This window comes from Bicyclus anynana, chromosome 21 (genome assembly GCF_947172395.1).
Source record: "Bicyclus anynana chromosome 21, ilBicAnyn1.1, whole genome shotgun sequence".
Lineage (NCBI taxonomy): Eukaryota > Metazoa > Arthropoda > Insecta > Lepidoptera > Nymphalidae > Bicyclus > Bicyclus anynana.
The window spans coordinates 8256629-8272449 of NC_069103.1; the positions used below are offsets into that span (position 1 = coordinate 8256629).

At 35.3% G+C, this 15821-nt stretch overlaps 1 protein-coding gene across 2 annotated transcripts in view; it reads right to left on the bottom strand.

Moving 5' to 3' along the window:
• Positions 1–1751: 1751 nt before the first annotated feature.
• LOC112058364 (uncharacterized) overlaps positions 1752–15821 on the bottom strand; it is a 41727-nt gene continuing 27657 nt past the window's right edge. Inside the window, exons 5-7 of one of the 2 annotated variants that reach the window (XM_024099135.2) lie at positions 13052–13146; positions 8732–8857; positions 1752–7823 (exon numbers count right to left, since the gene is read on the bottom strand). In XM_024099135.2, the coding sequence (XP_023954903.1) occupies positions 7592–7823; positions 8732–8857; positions 13052–13146 (453 nt within the window). In that variant the 3' untranslated portion in view covers positions 1752–7591. Of the gene's footprint in view, positions 7824–8704; positions 8858–13051; positions 13147–15821 lie in introns of both variants that reach the window. The other variant, XM_052888146.1, reaches the window with a different exon arrangement.

Here is a 15821-nt window from a genome sequence, read left to right on the forward strand (position 1 = left end):
GTAGCTTAAGTAGGTACTATTTTTCTCGTAAGTATAAGCAGCCAAGCCCGCTAATCCGAATTGACGCAGTGTGGTGGTCTAAGCTCCATATCCCATATTCTGAGCCTGGTAGGGAGGCGCCGTTAAAATAGGCTGATGATTGATAGCCAACATATGGGGGGGGGGGGGGGGGCAAGATTATAATTTTTCATGAGTGGCAACATTATGAAACCCTAATGTCATGGCTTAGGTACGTAGTAACTAATATCTAGCTCCAACCAGCTCGTGAAGTTATTAAAAAGGAGATATTAATAGCCCACCTTCCTTTTACATGATGATGTCATCAAGAGTATTATGGAGCCTTATGTTTGACAAAATTACTAGAGAAACTTGCCATTTTCATTAAGGCACGCTGTAAACAAAATCGCAGAAGAACAAATAATTATGTTTGATTTGGTGAAAAGGGTTTTCTGTTGGTAATGACTTCTACCACAGGTCCGGAAATAAGATCTACCAGCCGACAATAAATTGAAAATGCCTCGCTTTCGGTCTAGTTCTTTATAGACCTCAATAATCATGAAGAAACTTTTTTTTTCACATGACCAAATATCCAATCTTCCGATACCAAACACTGATATTAAAAAAAATAGTATTACCTTGTCAAGTATTCCCACACGTCCGCGCGGAAGTTCCCACCCATCACGCGAGATGGCGCGCGCGGCGGCACGTGTCACTTGCCCTTGCTCATTTACTCGATGTTTTTATTGAAATCGCTCAAAATAATGGAAACAATGCGTACCCCTCGCACTCACGAATAAATAACAAGGGTTAAAAACCAATTGAACCTCATTATTCACGCGTTTTCAATATGTTTGCGTTACATTCCTTCCTTTTCCTATTGTTATACAAAGTAAAGTAGGTACTTATAACCTTGAAACCTTAATAGCCGAACCGTTGAGAGGTTTTGGACTAAATGAAAAAAACATGGATTTTTTTACCTGCTACTTATTGTTTTACTAGATTATTTTTATTATAGTATAGTTAATTACTCGTAGTTGACGAAACAAGCCGTTGGCTAATCAACTTGAAGTGGAAACATCACTTAGCAAAGCAACTTCCTAACACACGTCCATGTAGGAAGTGTGTTTGGAAGTTGCTTGCTTGCATCATCATGCTACTCAAAATCACGACCTTTTAACGGCAGCTACCGAAGGGCCCATAACCTAAAATATTGAATTAAAGGCTTTAAACCCTAAGGCTATAAATTAAATATATTATTGAAAAATAATTATACGGACAAAATTGTTAGAGCACAATTCAAAGTGGTAAGTATAGAGAGAATTGTGGCATTCCTGCCTGGCTGAAGAAATAAGTATGACAGTACTATTTCACTTTCTAAGGGTGCTTTTCCACCACAGATGTGCTACGTTACGTTGCTATGGATGCGTTTGATATCGACCAATCATAATCATTGGTGCACATAGCTTGGCACTGGTTCAAACGGATTCAACTAAGAAATGTTTTTTATATGGAAGGATGCGTACTTTGGATGAGCGCTATAGATGCCTGCTATCGATATATCGCATACTCGTAGCTCGAGCTGCGCATCTTTCTCGCGCAGCTACATAGCTTAGTATTGGTGGAAACGGTCACATACTTTCATAGCGTAGGTTCCACATCTTCGCAGCATAGGTGCATAGCGCATTTCTGGTGGTAAAACACCCTTAACCATGGAACCATAGAGGGGTAGGGTTATAAATTAGACAAATAGATACATTCGTAATGATTTATTAAAACCTTACACCAGTCATTGTTCGTATATAATTACAAATTGTGACAATCAAATTAATTAAAACAATAATTATGGTAATAATTGAGTATTATAAAATGTTCTGTGCACATTAATTATATTGATACATATATGTGCAATAAATATTGCTCACGTAACAGAATTAAACTTAAGGAGACCATTCGAAAGGCTAGCATTAACATGAAGCAAATATTTATTTTTCCGTACTATTTCACCGCGGCTTGTTGTCTCGACTGGTGACAGAAGGGCTGGCTCATTTTTTGCGCAAAGGATCAGCCTGGCTGTCCAGCGCGGAAATGCAGCCAGTATTCTTGCCACCATTCCACGTGGGCATGATTTGTATAGTTATTAGGATAAGTTAGCTTAAGTTCCTTATTGTATTCTTTCTCAATAAAAAAAAAAAAAAGCAAAAGATTTATTAACTTTATTTACGAGTAGGTAAAACCAGGAAAAACATCAATCAATATCTATTAAACTGCATAATATGCATCAGAAAAAAAAAGATTTTAACATATTAATATATTTTATCACATTATTGCACTATGCAATATTTCACTAGTTTTTTTTTATTTTCCGTAGCATAATGTTTATGAATGTTTTTCTACATGATATGATCGATTTCATTTGGGCCAATCCTATTTATTGTGTGGATTGGTCAGTCGAAAAAGGCGAGCACCTCACTACATACCTACAATTTGTTATTGTAGTAGTGGTGTGTATGAATGAACACAAGTAAATTTCAATAAATTTTCACACTATTCAGCGTGACGTCATGTCTTAACAATAAATTGAACAAAATGTTAAAATTAATTGACATCCATCAGTATTAGTACCGAACTAAGTAAAATAATGAAAAAATTAACAACTTGAAAAAACATTACAATTTGATGTAAAGTCAGGCAATGAAATAACATTTCAAACTGGTTTTTTTAAAATATATTTTCTACCAAATCAAGACACATTGACTTTGATTTTCAATAAAAATAGAAATATCAAATCTGTCTAAACTAAACGAAGACAACCAAAATTTTTAAATAAAATAAATAATTATGTAATTCGACAGACTTAAATCACCTAAAAATTAGTACAAGCACACTGATATTTAAAGCAAATACAATAGTAGCAAAGAATGGCACAAGTACACGTCCCGGCAGATAAATTGAACAATTTTAAAGGATATTTTGAATGACTTTTTTTAATATAACCAATATTCCCATTTCCCTCCAACTAGTCGGAAAAGTCTGTTGTAGGAGTGAATACGACACTAATTCAGCGGGAGGGGATCGAACCAGAACTTCTTAGTGATGAGTCGGGCCCCTTTACCGTGGAGCTGATGAGGCGTTTGCAGTAATTTTACTATTGTAAAATTTTCCTCAAAGTAGTTTAGTATATTTCAAAGATTATATTGTCTATTTACCGTGACAAGTGGATCAGACAAGGAAGACGAATATTGTTTGTTGTGAGATATAGTTTAAGAACTATTAAAAATGAAGTATATTTTTTTTAGTTTTAATAAAAATTCCATTTTTATTTCAAAGTTCTGCATTTTGAAACTTGTTAAAAAGCGATATATATTGTAGTAAATTGCTAAAACTTAACTTGGATGTCAAATTGTGTTCAAGTTATTTGCCGGGTGTTATACGTAACAGCTTTTTACAACTTTATATTATGGGCGGACATGATTACATATAAGGCACCGTCATTTAGTATATTACACAGTATACAATAGTTATTGACTTATTGATAAGTATACAATGCTATTTAGTTGAAATATTTATATTAAAATGTTTTGAAACATGAGTAATCCATAGAGTAGGTAATCGCACCATAAATTTCAAATAAACGTAGCTGTTATTTTTGAGATAACTTTAATTGAAATAATTTAAAAAAAAATAGGTAAATATAATGTACTTATAATAAAATCAAAGTTAAATATTAATTTATATTGTGTTAATAATTTAATAAAAACTAAATCACTACAACTTACAATTAATTTTACATTTGGTATATCTTTAATGGGTAATGTAATAAATTAGTAAAATCAGTCTAGACTATGTGACGTCGGTGGTTAGGTTAGAAATATTACAGGGCATGCGTTGACTCTTGAGAATATAATCTATACTAATAGAAAGCTGAAGTTTCTTAGTTTGGTTAAAAGCGCTAAAATCGGAAATTTATTTTGAATTGAATTCAATATTTTTCGTGTTATAGCTTGGCAAGTTCGTTCGTAACACCCCCGATGGTCCGCGCGTTGTGTAGCGATAAATGAGAAATCCACGAGTGTTGCACCTCACTTCCCCGCACGCACAATTTCACACCCAAAAGAATACGCTACGACCAATAGGAGCAGAATATTAGTGATAAATGTGGAAAAAACAAACAAAAAATATAACTTTTGAGTGATTCCGCTGCGTATTTTGCGTAAACGGTAAAAGTTACGCAAAAATCATGTGTGACAGCTTTGTTCACATTTAAAATTTCAAAAAAAAGTCTGCGACAAGATATGTTTAATTTTTCAAGGTTGAGGTTTATCAAGTGTTTTTACGCGGACGAAGTCGCACGCGTCTGCAAGCGAACAAAATAAATAAATAGTCGATACGATTAATAGTTTCAATGTAAAAGCAGACAGAAATACTTATTATCGAGACAAATGTTACGATGCAAATAACGAATATTTTTATTTACATCCTTAACTTTATTATATAAAAAAAATTGTCGCTTTACACTTTCGGCGTGCTACCGAACCTTTCGCGTAATTTATTGTCTCCAATATAAAATTTAAACAACGCTTATAAGTAGTTGGACAAACATCAATAACTAGACACTATTTGAGTATTTAGACAAGGTATTAGACAGCAAATATTCACACTTTATAGGTACGAAAAATAATAACAATATATGTACTGACATAATAATAACAATATATGTATATACAAAATGAAGTAGGTATACAAAATAAAGATACATATATTAAGTACAGTCCAAGATCCGATTTGAAATGACCGTCACACATCTGTTATGTAGTATCAAATGTTGCAAGTAAAATATTGCAATCTCCCTAAAAACTCCTGGCCAAATTATGATTTGGTAATAATAGTTAATTTTTGGGAACTTACTCGCAATATATTTTTTAGGTTTGTTTTTATTCTTTACAATAGCCCTTGACTACAATCTCACCTGATGATCAGTGATGATGCAATCTAAGATGGAAGCGTGCTAACTTGTTGGGAGGATGAAAATCCACACCCCTTTCGGTTTCTAGACGGTATCGTACCGACACGCTAAATCGCTTGGCGGGTACATCTTTGCCGGTAGGGTGGTAATTAGCAACGGCCGAAGCCTCCCACCAGCCAAACCTGGACCAATTAAGAAAACCTCAATCGGCCTAGCCGGGGATCGAACCCAGGACCTCCGTCTTGTAAATCCACCGCGAACACCACTGCGCCACGGAGGCCGTCAAAAATTTAGTATCACCTATCTAGATCTTTTCTAATTCGGATTCAGTCCCATATATGTGGCATAGCCAGAAATTTTTCAAGTCTGTCCTCAGAACTAACCATAGCAAATGCTCTACCATTGTTAACCATTAATATATGTCTAAGTACTTTAAAAACAATATTTTTATCCACAGACAAACAAGGACATTAAAAACTTCAAGTCGAGATAATACCGGTGACCGTAAAACCGTTCTCTCTCAGCAATAATATAACAAGTATTGACAAATAAACGCGGCCTTTGAGACAACATTGACAGAAGTGTCGTTAAGCTGGAGGCACATTGTTAACGATATCGTTGTTTTTTTTTTCAAAAAGTAAAACTTTTTTTCTTCATACAGAAAATTCTATTATTACCTGCTAACGTGTGTAATAATAAAGACTAAATTACTTCTTTTAATTTAAATTACATATTTAAATTATTTTTGAATGAAAAAGAATATCACAATAGGGATGATGACAGTTTTTTAAAATTGTATAAGTATAAATTAGGAGTATGCTAATAGTAAAGTAATTTTGTAGTAATTTTGTAGAAGTAACAGGATATCTGCGATCATTACTTTCGGAGCAACAGGAATTTAAAGGGTCACATTTGCGGCATTAGCACGGATCCCTGAAAAACGCCCCATACAAAATGGCACGTATTAATGACGTCGTAAATCATAATGATCGTTAGATGTGTATGGGCGGTCAAACAAAATTACAAATGTCCTTGTTATTTATGCGTTTATGTTATAAGTTCATATATTGAAAAATGTCACGTTTAATGTAAGGAAGCTAAACCTGTATGAATTTTCATCTAATTACGATAAAATATTTTTAATAGATTTTGAAATTTTATAATCTTATTTATTTTGCAAAAATCCAGACAATATTTGCTTTTAACGTATAAATTAGTTAACATTGACCTTATTTTGATTTTCAAACCTAGTCATCATCCCCATTGTATTTTACTTAAAAAAAAAACATTGTAATGAATTTATCTACTAATGAGCCCAAGATGGAATTTTCAGTAGCTTTTCAGTGCGATGTTACATATTTCACTGCATAGACTAGACACAGAGTGAATGGGTTAGATGTCAAATATAAATAATTAATTTACACATGATTAAGAGTTAGGAGATACTATATAAGTTTATAACAACAGTAAGATATTGTCGGATTAAAAATCACAGATAAAAAAATTCGTTAATTAATTCCACTTAAGTACCTAACCCAGTGCTTACTTGCTAAATCTCAATTGAGAGATAAAACACACATAAAATTATTATTTTAAAGTAAAAGACGGCACTAACGTGAGAAAATAATAATAATTAAAACATATCAATTCCCACTTCTTAATGTATTAATGAATATATATTGTAAAATTACAAAAAATTAAACAATCACATCTGAGATTCCACACAACACACTGCAATAGTCACTCGACGAATTAAATATTCTTAATTATATGTCTTATTAATATAATTAATTATTAATTAGTAATTTCACAACAGTTAGCACAACTCAAACTTACACAAATACGCGGCAAAAATATCAATCGTAGACCTAATAAGTGAGTATGGTGTTCTCACATAGGTAAAATATCGTAGACTTAAATCTAAGAGCTGGGTGTTATTACACCCACACGATTTACATATAGTATCGATGATTGCGTTTGAGTTTTTATTTTTCTAGAAATCGTACTGTCAATATTTTTTTTATAATAATAACTAATAAGTCATTGTCTAAGCAGAAGATTGCTGGTAGAAGATAACTGTTATGTGTTATGTTAAATAAGTTTGTAAAATAATGATAAATAAAAAAATTAAATCTTGGCTGAGTTTGTTGTGGGTTCTTCTCAGACCAAGGCGCATTTGGAACCCTAGTAACTTTAATATTAAGTTTGCGAATGATTATTATCACCATTATCTTAAGTTTAATATTATTACATGACGTTTCGAAAGAGCTTGTAAACTAAGCCTATTTGCAATAAATGAATTTTGACTTTGACTTAGACTTTATGTATTCAGGATGTCCCGTAAATAGTACTTACGACATACTTTAAGATGATCAAGGCCTACCAAAATAACGAAATAGATGTTAGCCGAAATTTTACGGTTTATAAGTTACATATTGATTTTTCTACAATCCCTACCTTCAGTGCAATTTAGTTAACTAAGTTTACAATACTATGGGTGTAATAACACCCCAGCATAACACGATTATTATATAACTTAATCAATCAGTCCGATTTACTAAATCTGTATCGCACAGACTTGAGGAAGTCAGAAATGACGTAGCATATAACATGCCCCAATTCCATTCGCTACAAATCTGTGACGGGTCCAAAAACGACCGTCGAGTTGGCTGTCGTGTTGTTCAAGTTGTTTGTCAAGTTGTTGGGCAAGTTTGTCAAGTTGTTGGTGGAATTGTTGGTCGAGTTGCTAATGCGGCGAATGCGCGCGTCGGGTTCGTTGTCGCTGGGCAGTGAGTCCGGACCGTTGGTTATCTGGAGGCCGTTGAATTTGGAACGCAGCTGGGTCACTAGGCGTTCGAGTCTGCAAGTGAGGTTAGCCTTAAGATATATACTCAGAGGCACAATTATCCGCCCACTTTAATATACTCGCGTCATATTAAGTTGAGTATAGTTAAGTAATTTTTAATTAATGAGCCGCAGGTAGGCATTACTTTGTCGTTGGAAAGTATTATGTAAAGCCGATTCCGAAGAGTGTGGGTTCGAACCCGGTCCGGGCATGCACCTCCAACTATTCAGTTGTGTGCATTTTAAGAAATTATATATCACGTGTCTCTAACGGTGAACGAAAAACATCGTGAGGAAACCTATATACCAGAGAATTTTCTTAATTATCTGTGTGTGTGAAGTCTGCCAATGCGTGTTGGGCCATGCGTGGTGGACTATTGGCTTAACCCCTCTCATTCTGATGATGTAAAGCAATAATCTTTAAAATGCGTGCCACCGTTGGTTTAACGTGAGCTGTCTATCAATCGGAATATGTCATTCCCACACATTTTTTAGTTTTCAAAGCGTTAGCGTTTGTAGAAAAATAATTGTTGAGTAACTTGGCTATAGGCCCTGTTGGCCCATTCACTAATTTGGTCTTTATTAACAACCTATTAAATAAAACATCATATCAAATAACCACCGCATGTTTGGTATTCCTTAAATTCCATTGTTAACAAAAATCACAATGTCAACCGGGCCACGGTAATGTCATCTACCTACTCTATGATATTCACTAGGGTTGTCAGGATGACATTTTATCCCTGTAATCTCAGTTTCGGTCAGTTAGCATTAAATATATAAAAGGAAATCATGTGAAATAAGAATTACTAACAATAGATAGCAATAACATTATGACAAACTTAGTAAATTGGCCTGCAGGTCATGTTTCATGAAGTATATAATAAATAGATATACCTATAATAAAGGCATCAACACACTCACTTAAGGGCGTGCTCCTCTGCGTTTATCTTGGCTCTGCGCGCGTCCGCTAAGTCTTTGCGCAGACGCAGTCTTTCACACTCGGCGTCTTCCGCAGAACCGTTCAAGCGAACTTCATTGGGGTCGAACCTACAGGTAGACATATAATGTGTTAGAGCATGCGACAAACTTCAAGTCCGGTCTGAGACTGCGCAGTACACTAAAACATAATAGCTGCGCGCTACGGCATATAGAGTTCTTTTCATGAAAGATGTTCTGCAGCTAAAACCAGCGCCTTACACAAATGACAATAAGACCGCCATTAAGACATTAGCGCCGCGTCTACGAGACTTGTTTCATGAAAAGGACTTTAGTAATGCCAGGCCAGGTTTAGTAATGTTTTCTTATACAGTACTAGGGCAAACAGTGTGAAATATTTCAAACATTTTTGCATTACGTAATGTGGCTGAATATTTAAAAAGTTATGTGTTGATGTATTGTTAGTCCAATCAATGACGAACGCACTTCTTTATTATTCTGTGAACAAGGTACACGAACATCGCCGCGCGTTAAATCTAGTAGTAAGTACTTATTTTTTATTAGAAGACAACCCTAACGTTGTTTGAGTAGATTTAATAAAAATAAAAACTGTAGGTAAATAAAACGGCTTGCTAATAATTTTGTTCGAACTGAATTGCGCCGTATTGTGTCGTAGCGAGAGTCGCTATTTATTTTATTGACGTTGCGGAGTGAATCTTCTGTACTTGTACATATGTTTTCTGTGGTAATGTCAGAGTGGACTAGAACTTTGCATGGTATACCTGTTTTTGTTTTTTTTATACAAACCTGACCCAGAAAATGTTGTTTTGACGTATAAAGTTATTTCAAAGAAAAATATAAAGCATTTTACGACCTGGGGCTGTAGCCACTGCACTGTAGCCATGTGGTACGTCGATTCTCTTTCTGCAAATGCCAACGATTCGAAAACTAATTCGATCGATAACTTGATCACGTGACCTGACGATAGCAAATGTCATTCCCATAGGTAGGTATATTTTTTAGTTTTCGAAGCGTTAGCGTTTCTAGAAGGAGAATCGTACTGCCACGTGGCTACAGCCCCTGTTTTATACAAAAAAAAACATACAAAACGCATTTACCGTATACTGTTATTAGTGTCTCCGTTCGCATTTACCGTATACTGTTATTAGTGTCTCACAAGCACAGCCTGCCCCGCATGCTGAACATTTGTTTGTAGAAGTGATTTTTTCTAATCTCAAACTGCTTCTTGGAGTTTATTATAACCCTAGCCTGTCTATTGACTTTTTTCCACAATTCGAGGTATTATTAGATAGTTTTGTTCCACTATATAAGCATTCGATTATAATGGGTGACTTTAATACTTGCCTTATAAAAAATGACTCTCGCGCCACACGTCTAAAATCTATAGTACAGGCGGCTAATTTGCACCTTCTTCCTCTGTCCGCGACTCACTATTTTCCAAACTGTTCCCCATCACTTCTTGACATTATTCTCGTTTCTTCTAGTGATCATGTGGCTAAGCATGGCCAATGCCCTGCCGATGCCTTTTCATATCATGATTTACTTTATCTATCTTATAAGATCCGCCCCCCTAAAGCAAAATCAAGAATTCTTCTCCAGCGTAATTTTGGTGGTATGGATTTGGATCGTCTGAGGGATGATGCTGCGAATTTAAACTGGGATGATATTCGTGTTGGATCGAATATAGACGAACAAGTAGAGATTTTTAACTCCCTTTTAATTAAATTGTATGACCGTCATGCTCCAATTCGTCCAGTCAGAATCAGGCATCTTCCTGCTCCTTGGCTTACTGAGGAGATCAAAACCATACAACACAAAAAAATGTTGCAAAGTCCAAGTTAAAATCAAAGGACACGGAGGCTTACCGGCATAAATATAAAGTTATTCGGAATCAGTGTAACAGGTTGTGTAGAGATATGCAACGACGCCATATTCATAAATCCATACTCGAAGAGGAAGACTCTGGTAGAGTATGGAAGTTTCTCAAATCTCTGGGAGTTGGGAAAGCAAATAGGAACAACCATACTAGTAATGTTAATTTAAACCAGCTTAATCAGCACTTTTCCTCATCTTGTACCATTGATAGTACTATAAAAAGTAATACAATAAATCATATTTCTGCTTTGCCCACTCCCGACGATCCAGCTTTTATCTTTAGTCAAATCGACTGTAGTGATGTTAAGAGAAGTATCTTGGAAGTCAACTCTGATGCTGTTGGAACTGATTGCATTAGTCGTAAAATGATCATACCTCTCCTTGAACTTCTAATCCCTGTAATTTCTTTCATTTTCAATAATTCCATTCTTACTGGTGTTTTTCCAACATCTTGGAAAAGGGCACACGTGATTCCAATTCCTAAAAAACCTAATCCCTCGAGCTTCTCTGATTATCGGCCTATATCAATTCTCCCATTCCTGTCAAAAGTCTTTGAACGTATAGTTCATAGACAACTAACTCTTTTCATGTCTCGGTGTAACCTTTTCAACCCATTTCAATCTGGTTTTCGTTCCGGTCATAGCACGACTACTGCTTTAGTTAAAATAACTGATGATATCCGCTCTGGTATGGATAACCAGTGTGTGACAATCCTGACACTGTTAGACTTCAGCAATGCTTTCAATAACGTTGATTACGATCTACTTTTGACCATTATGCGTTCTCTTAACATATCTCCTTCAGTCATTGACTGGTTTCATAGTTACTTGCATGGACGCCAGCAGCGTATACGAGTTGAAGATTCACACTCCGACTGGTGTTCAGTGAGTGCTGGTGTACCACAAGGTGGCGTGTTGTCTCCTCTCTTGTTTTCAATTTTTATTAGTACAATAACTCTAAATTTATCTTCTTTCTACCACTTGTACGCTGATGACCTTCAATTGTATGCCCAAGCTAAAATAGAAGACTTACCCCTTAAAATTAATTCAATGAATAAAGATTTACAGGGAATTGTTGAGTGGGGTAGATCTTATGGTCTGCAGGTAAATGCTTCTAAAACACAGGTCATCATTATAGGCAGTCACAAACAAATTGCCCGTATTAACTGGACAACACTTCCTTGTGTTGTTTTTGATGGAGTTCAACTACCATTTAGCGATACAGTACGAAATCTAGGTGTTGTATTTGATAAATATCTCTCCTGGGTCCCTCAGGTTAGCGAAGTGAGCAGGAAGATGTTTGCAGCAGTACATTCTTTGCGACGTCTCAGTAACTTCCTGCCTATACCTACTAAAATTACGTTGGCTCAATCTCTCCTTTTACCAATTCTTGATTATGCTGATACTTGCTATCTAGATTTAACTACTGAGCAATTTAATAAACTTGAGCGTATTCAAAATCTCTGCATTCGGTTCATATTTGGACTTCGAAAATATGACCACATTTCTGAATTTCGGACTAAGCTCAAGTGGCTTCCGATTCGTCTTCGCAGGAATACTCATATTCTGTCTCTTTTATACTCTATTCTTTTCCATCACTATACTCCTTTTTATCTGAAAGAACGGTTTGAGTTTCTTAGTGATACTCACTGTCGTTCACTCCGTTCTGACGATAACCTTATCTTAAAAATTCCCACTCATAGTACTTCTTTTTTCTCTAGATCCTTTGCTGTCGAATCCGTAAGGCTGTGGAACTCTCTCCCTCCTGATATAAGACGTGCGAAATCTTTACCAATATTCAAGGGGCTCATTGGTAAACATTACTTTCCACCTTAAATTTTGTATATTTTTTTTTTTTTTTTTTTAATAATTATCGTCATGGTTTGTTGTGTTTATGACATGTTTATATATATTTTTTTACATGTTTATACATTTATATTTATTATTTATATATCTATATTTATATATATACTCGTATACGTATGTATAAATATTGTAAATATACAATTTGTATTATATGGTATATGTATCGTATTGTATATTATATATGTTGATATTTCTTAGTATTTTGTTACATAAGTATTTAACTATTTTTCTTTTTTATGCGTTATTTTCTTTTATATATTACTTCTGTACACCCTAGCCTATATCTTTATAATTTTTATTATTAGTTTCTTCGTTAGGTTGCCTGGAAGAGATCGCTTTTTAGCGATAAGGCCGCCTATTGTGCATTTTTCTTTCTTTCCATTATTTTTCTGTATCGTATGTTTCTGTGTGGTGTACAATAAAGTATATTTTCATTTCATTTCATTTACAAAACTTAACAAATACGCGAAAGTCTAGCGAAGGTATGTTATGGAATAGGGAATTGATTTAATTTGCTATATATTTTGCTTAAAACTTAAGTTACCCAGTGGCGAGCCTAAAGACGCGAAGTTCGTCCTCCAGTTTGAGAATCCGGTCCATCATGCGCCGCTTGTCCGCTTCTGAAGCACGCAGAGAGCTCTGAAACAACAACACGATAAAGGCGCCTTCACATAAAGAACTGATGGGATTTAGATTAACATGGTAACTCGGTGTCTTTCGAACAGCTTCCGTAAGACACCGATTATCGATTCTATAGAAACGGTTTTTATAAACGCGTAAGATCGTTGATCTTATACCTACTTCGACAACGTCTAGCGAGGCAGGTCCCTTAACATAATTTGTCTTGAGGTTTCAAATTCGTGATAGTGGATATGACCTCTACCATCGATTAGGAGGGCGTAAGTTCGAATCCGGTCCGGGGCACGCACCTCCCTCCAATTTTTCGGTTCGGTTGGTTCTCAAATAGTGAAGGAAAAACATCGTGAGGAAACCTGCATACCTGAGAATTTTCTCAATTCTCTACGTGTGTGAAGGCTGCCAACCCGCATTGGAACAGCGTGGTGAACTAAGGTCTAACCTTTCTCATTCTGAAAGGAGACTCGTGCTCAACAGTGAGCTAAATATGGATTGTTAATGAGGTCACAACAACCATTACTGTGGAAAAATGCTTCTACTCGTAGTAGCTGGATTATTCGACGCGTAAGTGACCCCACTTAATAGATATTTTCTTGTAAAGCCAGCGTTCAAGTCAAGAGTAAAAGCTCGAGTAAGCGCCCGTAGCGTTAATATATTCGTAGACACGGCCGGGGAGTGCTGACCGCGTGCATCTTTTAACGTCCTACAGAATAGATATGGGGCCTACAATTTGCACTTAAAAGGACATCTATACTAATATTATAAAGAGGTAAAGTTTGTGAGGTTGTAGGTAACAGTAGCGAAGATTGAAATTTTCGTAGGTAACCCGTCCATGTAGTTTTTTAGTCTGAATGTGTTATTTATTTATTTATTAAGGAAAATCAACCGCTAATCCATTAAATTCATGCTTACATTTAATTACATTGATAAATTAGGTTAATGCTTAGCTATTAAAAGATTTCCACAACTTTTACAATTTTTGGATATTATGTACACTTCTTAGTTATAGATATCCATTAATTCATAGGTACAACAAACTCTAAGATATCAAGTATATACTATACATAGAGAAAACAATTATAATCTAATTCACAAAAGTAATAAGTAATTTAATTTATAGGTACAATATCTTACAAGTTTGGCACGAGAAGTCCAAATACTATTTTAAGTAAAATTATAATTAAAATTAAGAATAATTAAATTTAAAAATGTCAGTTATATAATATGATTAAAAGATAAAAATGATAAAAATGTCAAATGGTACAATTCAGGTTGCAAATAAAACAAAAAAATACAATTGAAAAAAAAAACAAAAAAAAGAAATTAAGAATTAAATAATAAAAATGTAAAAAAAAAAATACGATCAATAGTTAAAAATTATAAGCTGAGTACATCATCATCATTCATCATTATCAGACGATGGAAGTCCACTGCTGGACATAGGCATGGACCTGAGTATCTAGACATGGAGCTGAGTACCTACGTTAAATTATTTACGTCCGTAAAACTCGTGGAATTTTATAAGGTAACCCGATTGGAATCGGGTTGTTTGGAACCATCGCCCCTGGTAGGTAATCTCTGGCTTTACTAAAGCGATTTTGAAAAAGCTTTTATCACTAGAGAAACACGTTGTCTATAAGTGTTACAGGCTACATTTTATCTCCGTGAGAATACGGGAACGGGAACTAAGCGAGTGAATCTGCGAGGCATCGTTTAGCCTCTGATAAGAAATTAAATATCACGTGTCTCAATCGGTGAAGGAAAACATCGTGAGGAAACCTGCATACCAGAGAATTATCTTCATTCTCTGCGTGTGTGAAGTCTGCCAATCCGCATTGGGCCAGCGTGGTGGACTATTGGCCTAACCCCTCTCATTCTGAGAGGAGACTCGAGCTCAGCAGTGAGCCGAATATGGGTTGATGACGACGATGGGAAATTGGCACACAAAATTTTATCCAATTTAGGAAATATAAAACCCTTAATTAAGCCTAATTGAGATTCGCACTTTTGATCTGTCATTATGTAGGTAAATATACCAGATAAGTCATTTGTTTCATTTCTTCTTTGTTTTGGCCGTACGCAACTTTTTTAACCCTTGAGCTCCCAGACATTTTTTTTAATAAGCGCGACGTCTAGCTGGTAGCTTATGAATTAATTGTTCAAAGATCAATAGGTAATACCAATATCTTATAGCTAAAGATTTTAAATACTACTTAGATATGTTACTAGCGCGTCGAAACAGAGGCGCACAAAAGTGGCTAATTGTCTTAATTTCATTTAAGTTGTAAACAACGATGGTTATTTAAACAAATAATAATTAATATTGTCTACAATGTCGGGTTGTATGTTCAGGAAGCGTAAAAACTATCTATACTCGCATCAGTGGCGTGCACGCCATAGATGCATAAACACAATGCATACCCTGACGATTCGTTACATACCTGTATTGGAGGAGGAATTTTCCGTTTCGTACAATTTGTACCTATAGTGCATACCCTAGTTAAAGCCCTTGTGCATGCCACTGACTTGCATAAATATAAAATGTAAGTGAACACAAAATTGTGCATGTGTGCTCAGCTGAGTAGCTAAATTCGGATCAATTTTTGCGGTGGTTTTGTATGCACGTCGTAAATTTTTAAACTATTGCATAGCTTCTATCGCGGGCCTTGAGCGCGGGG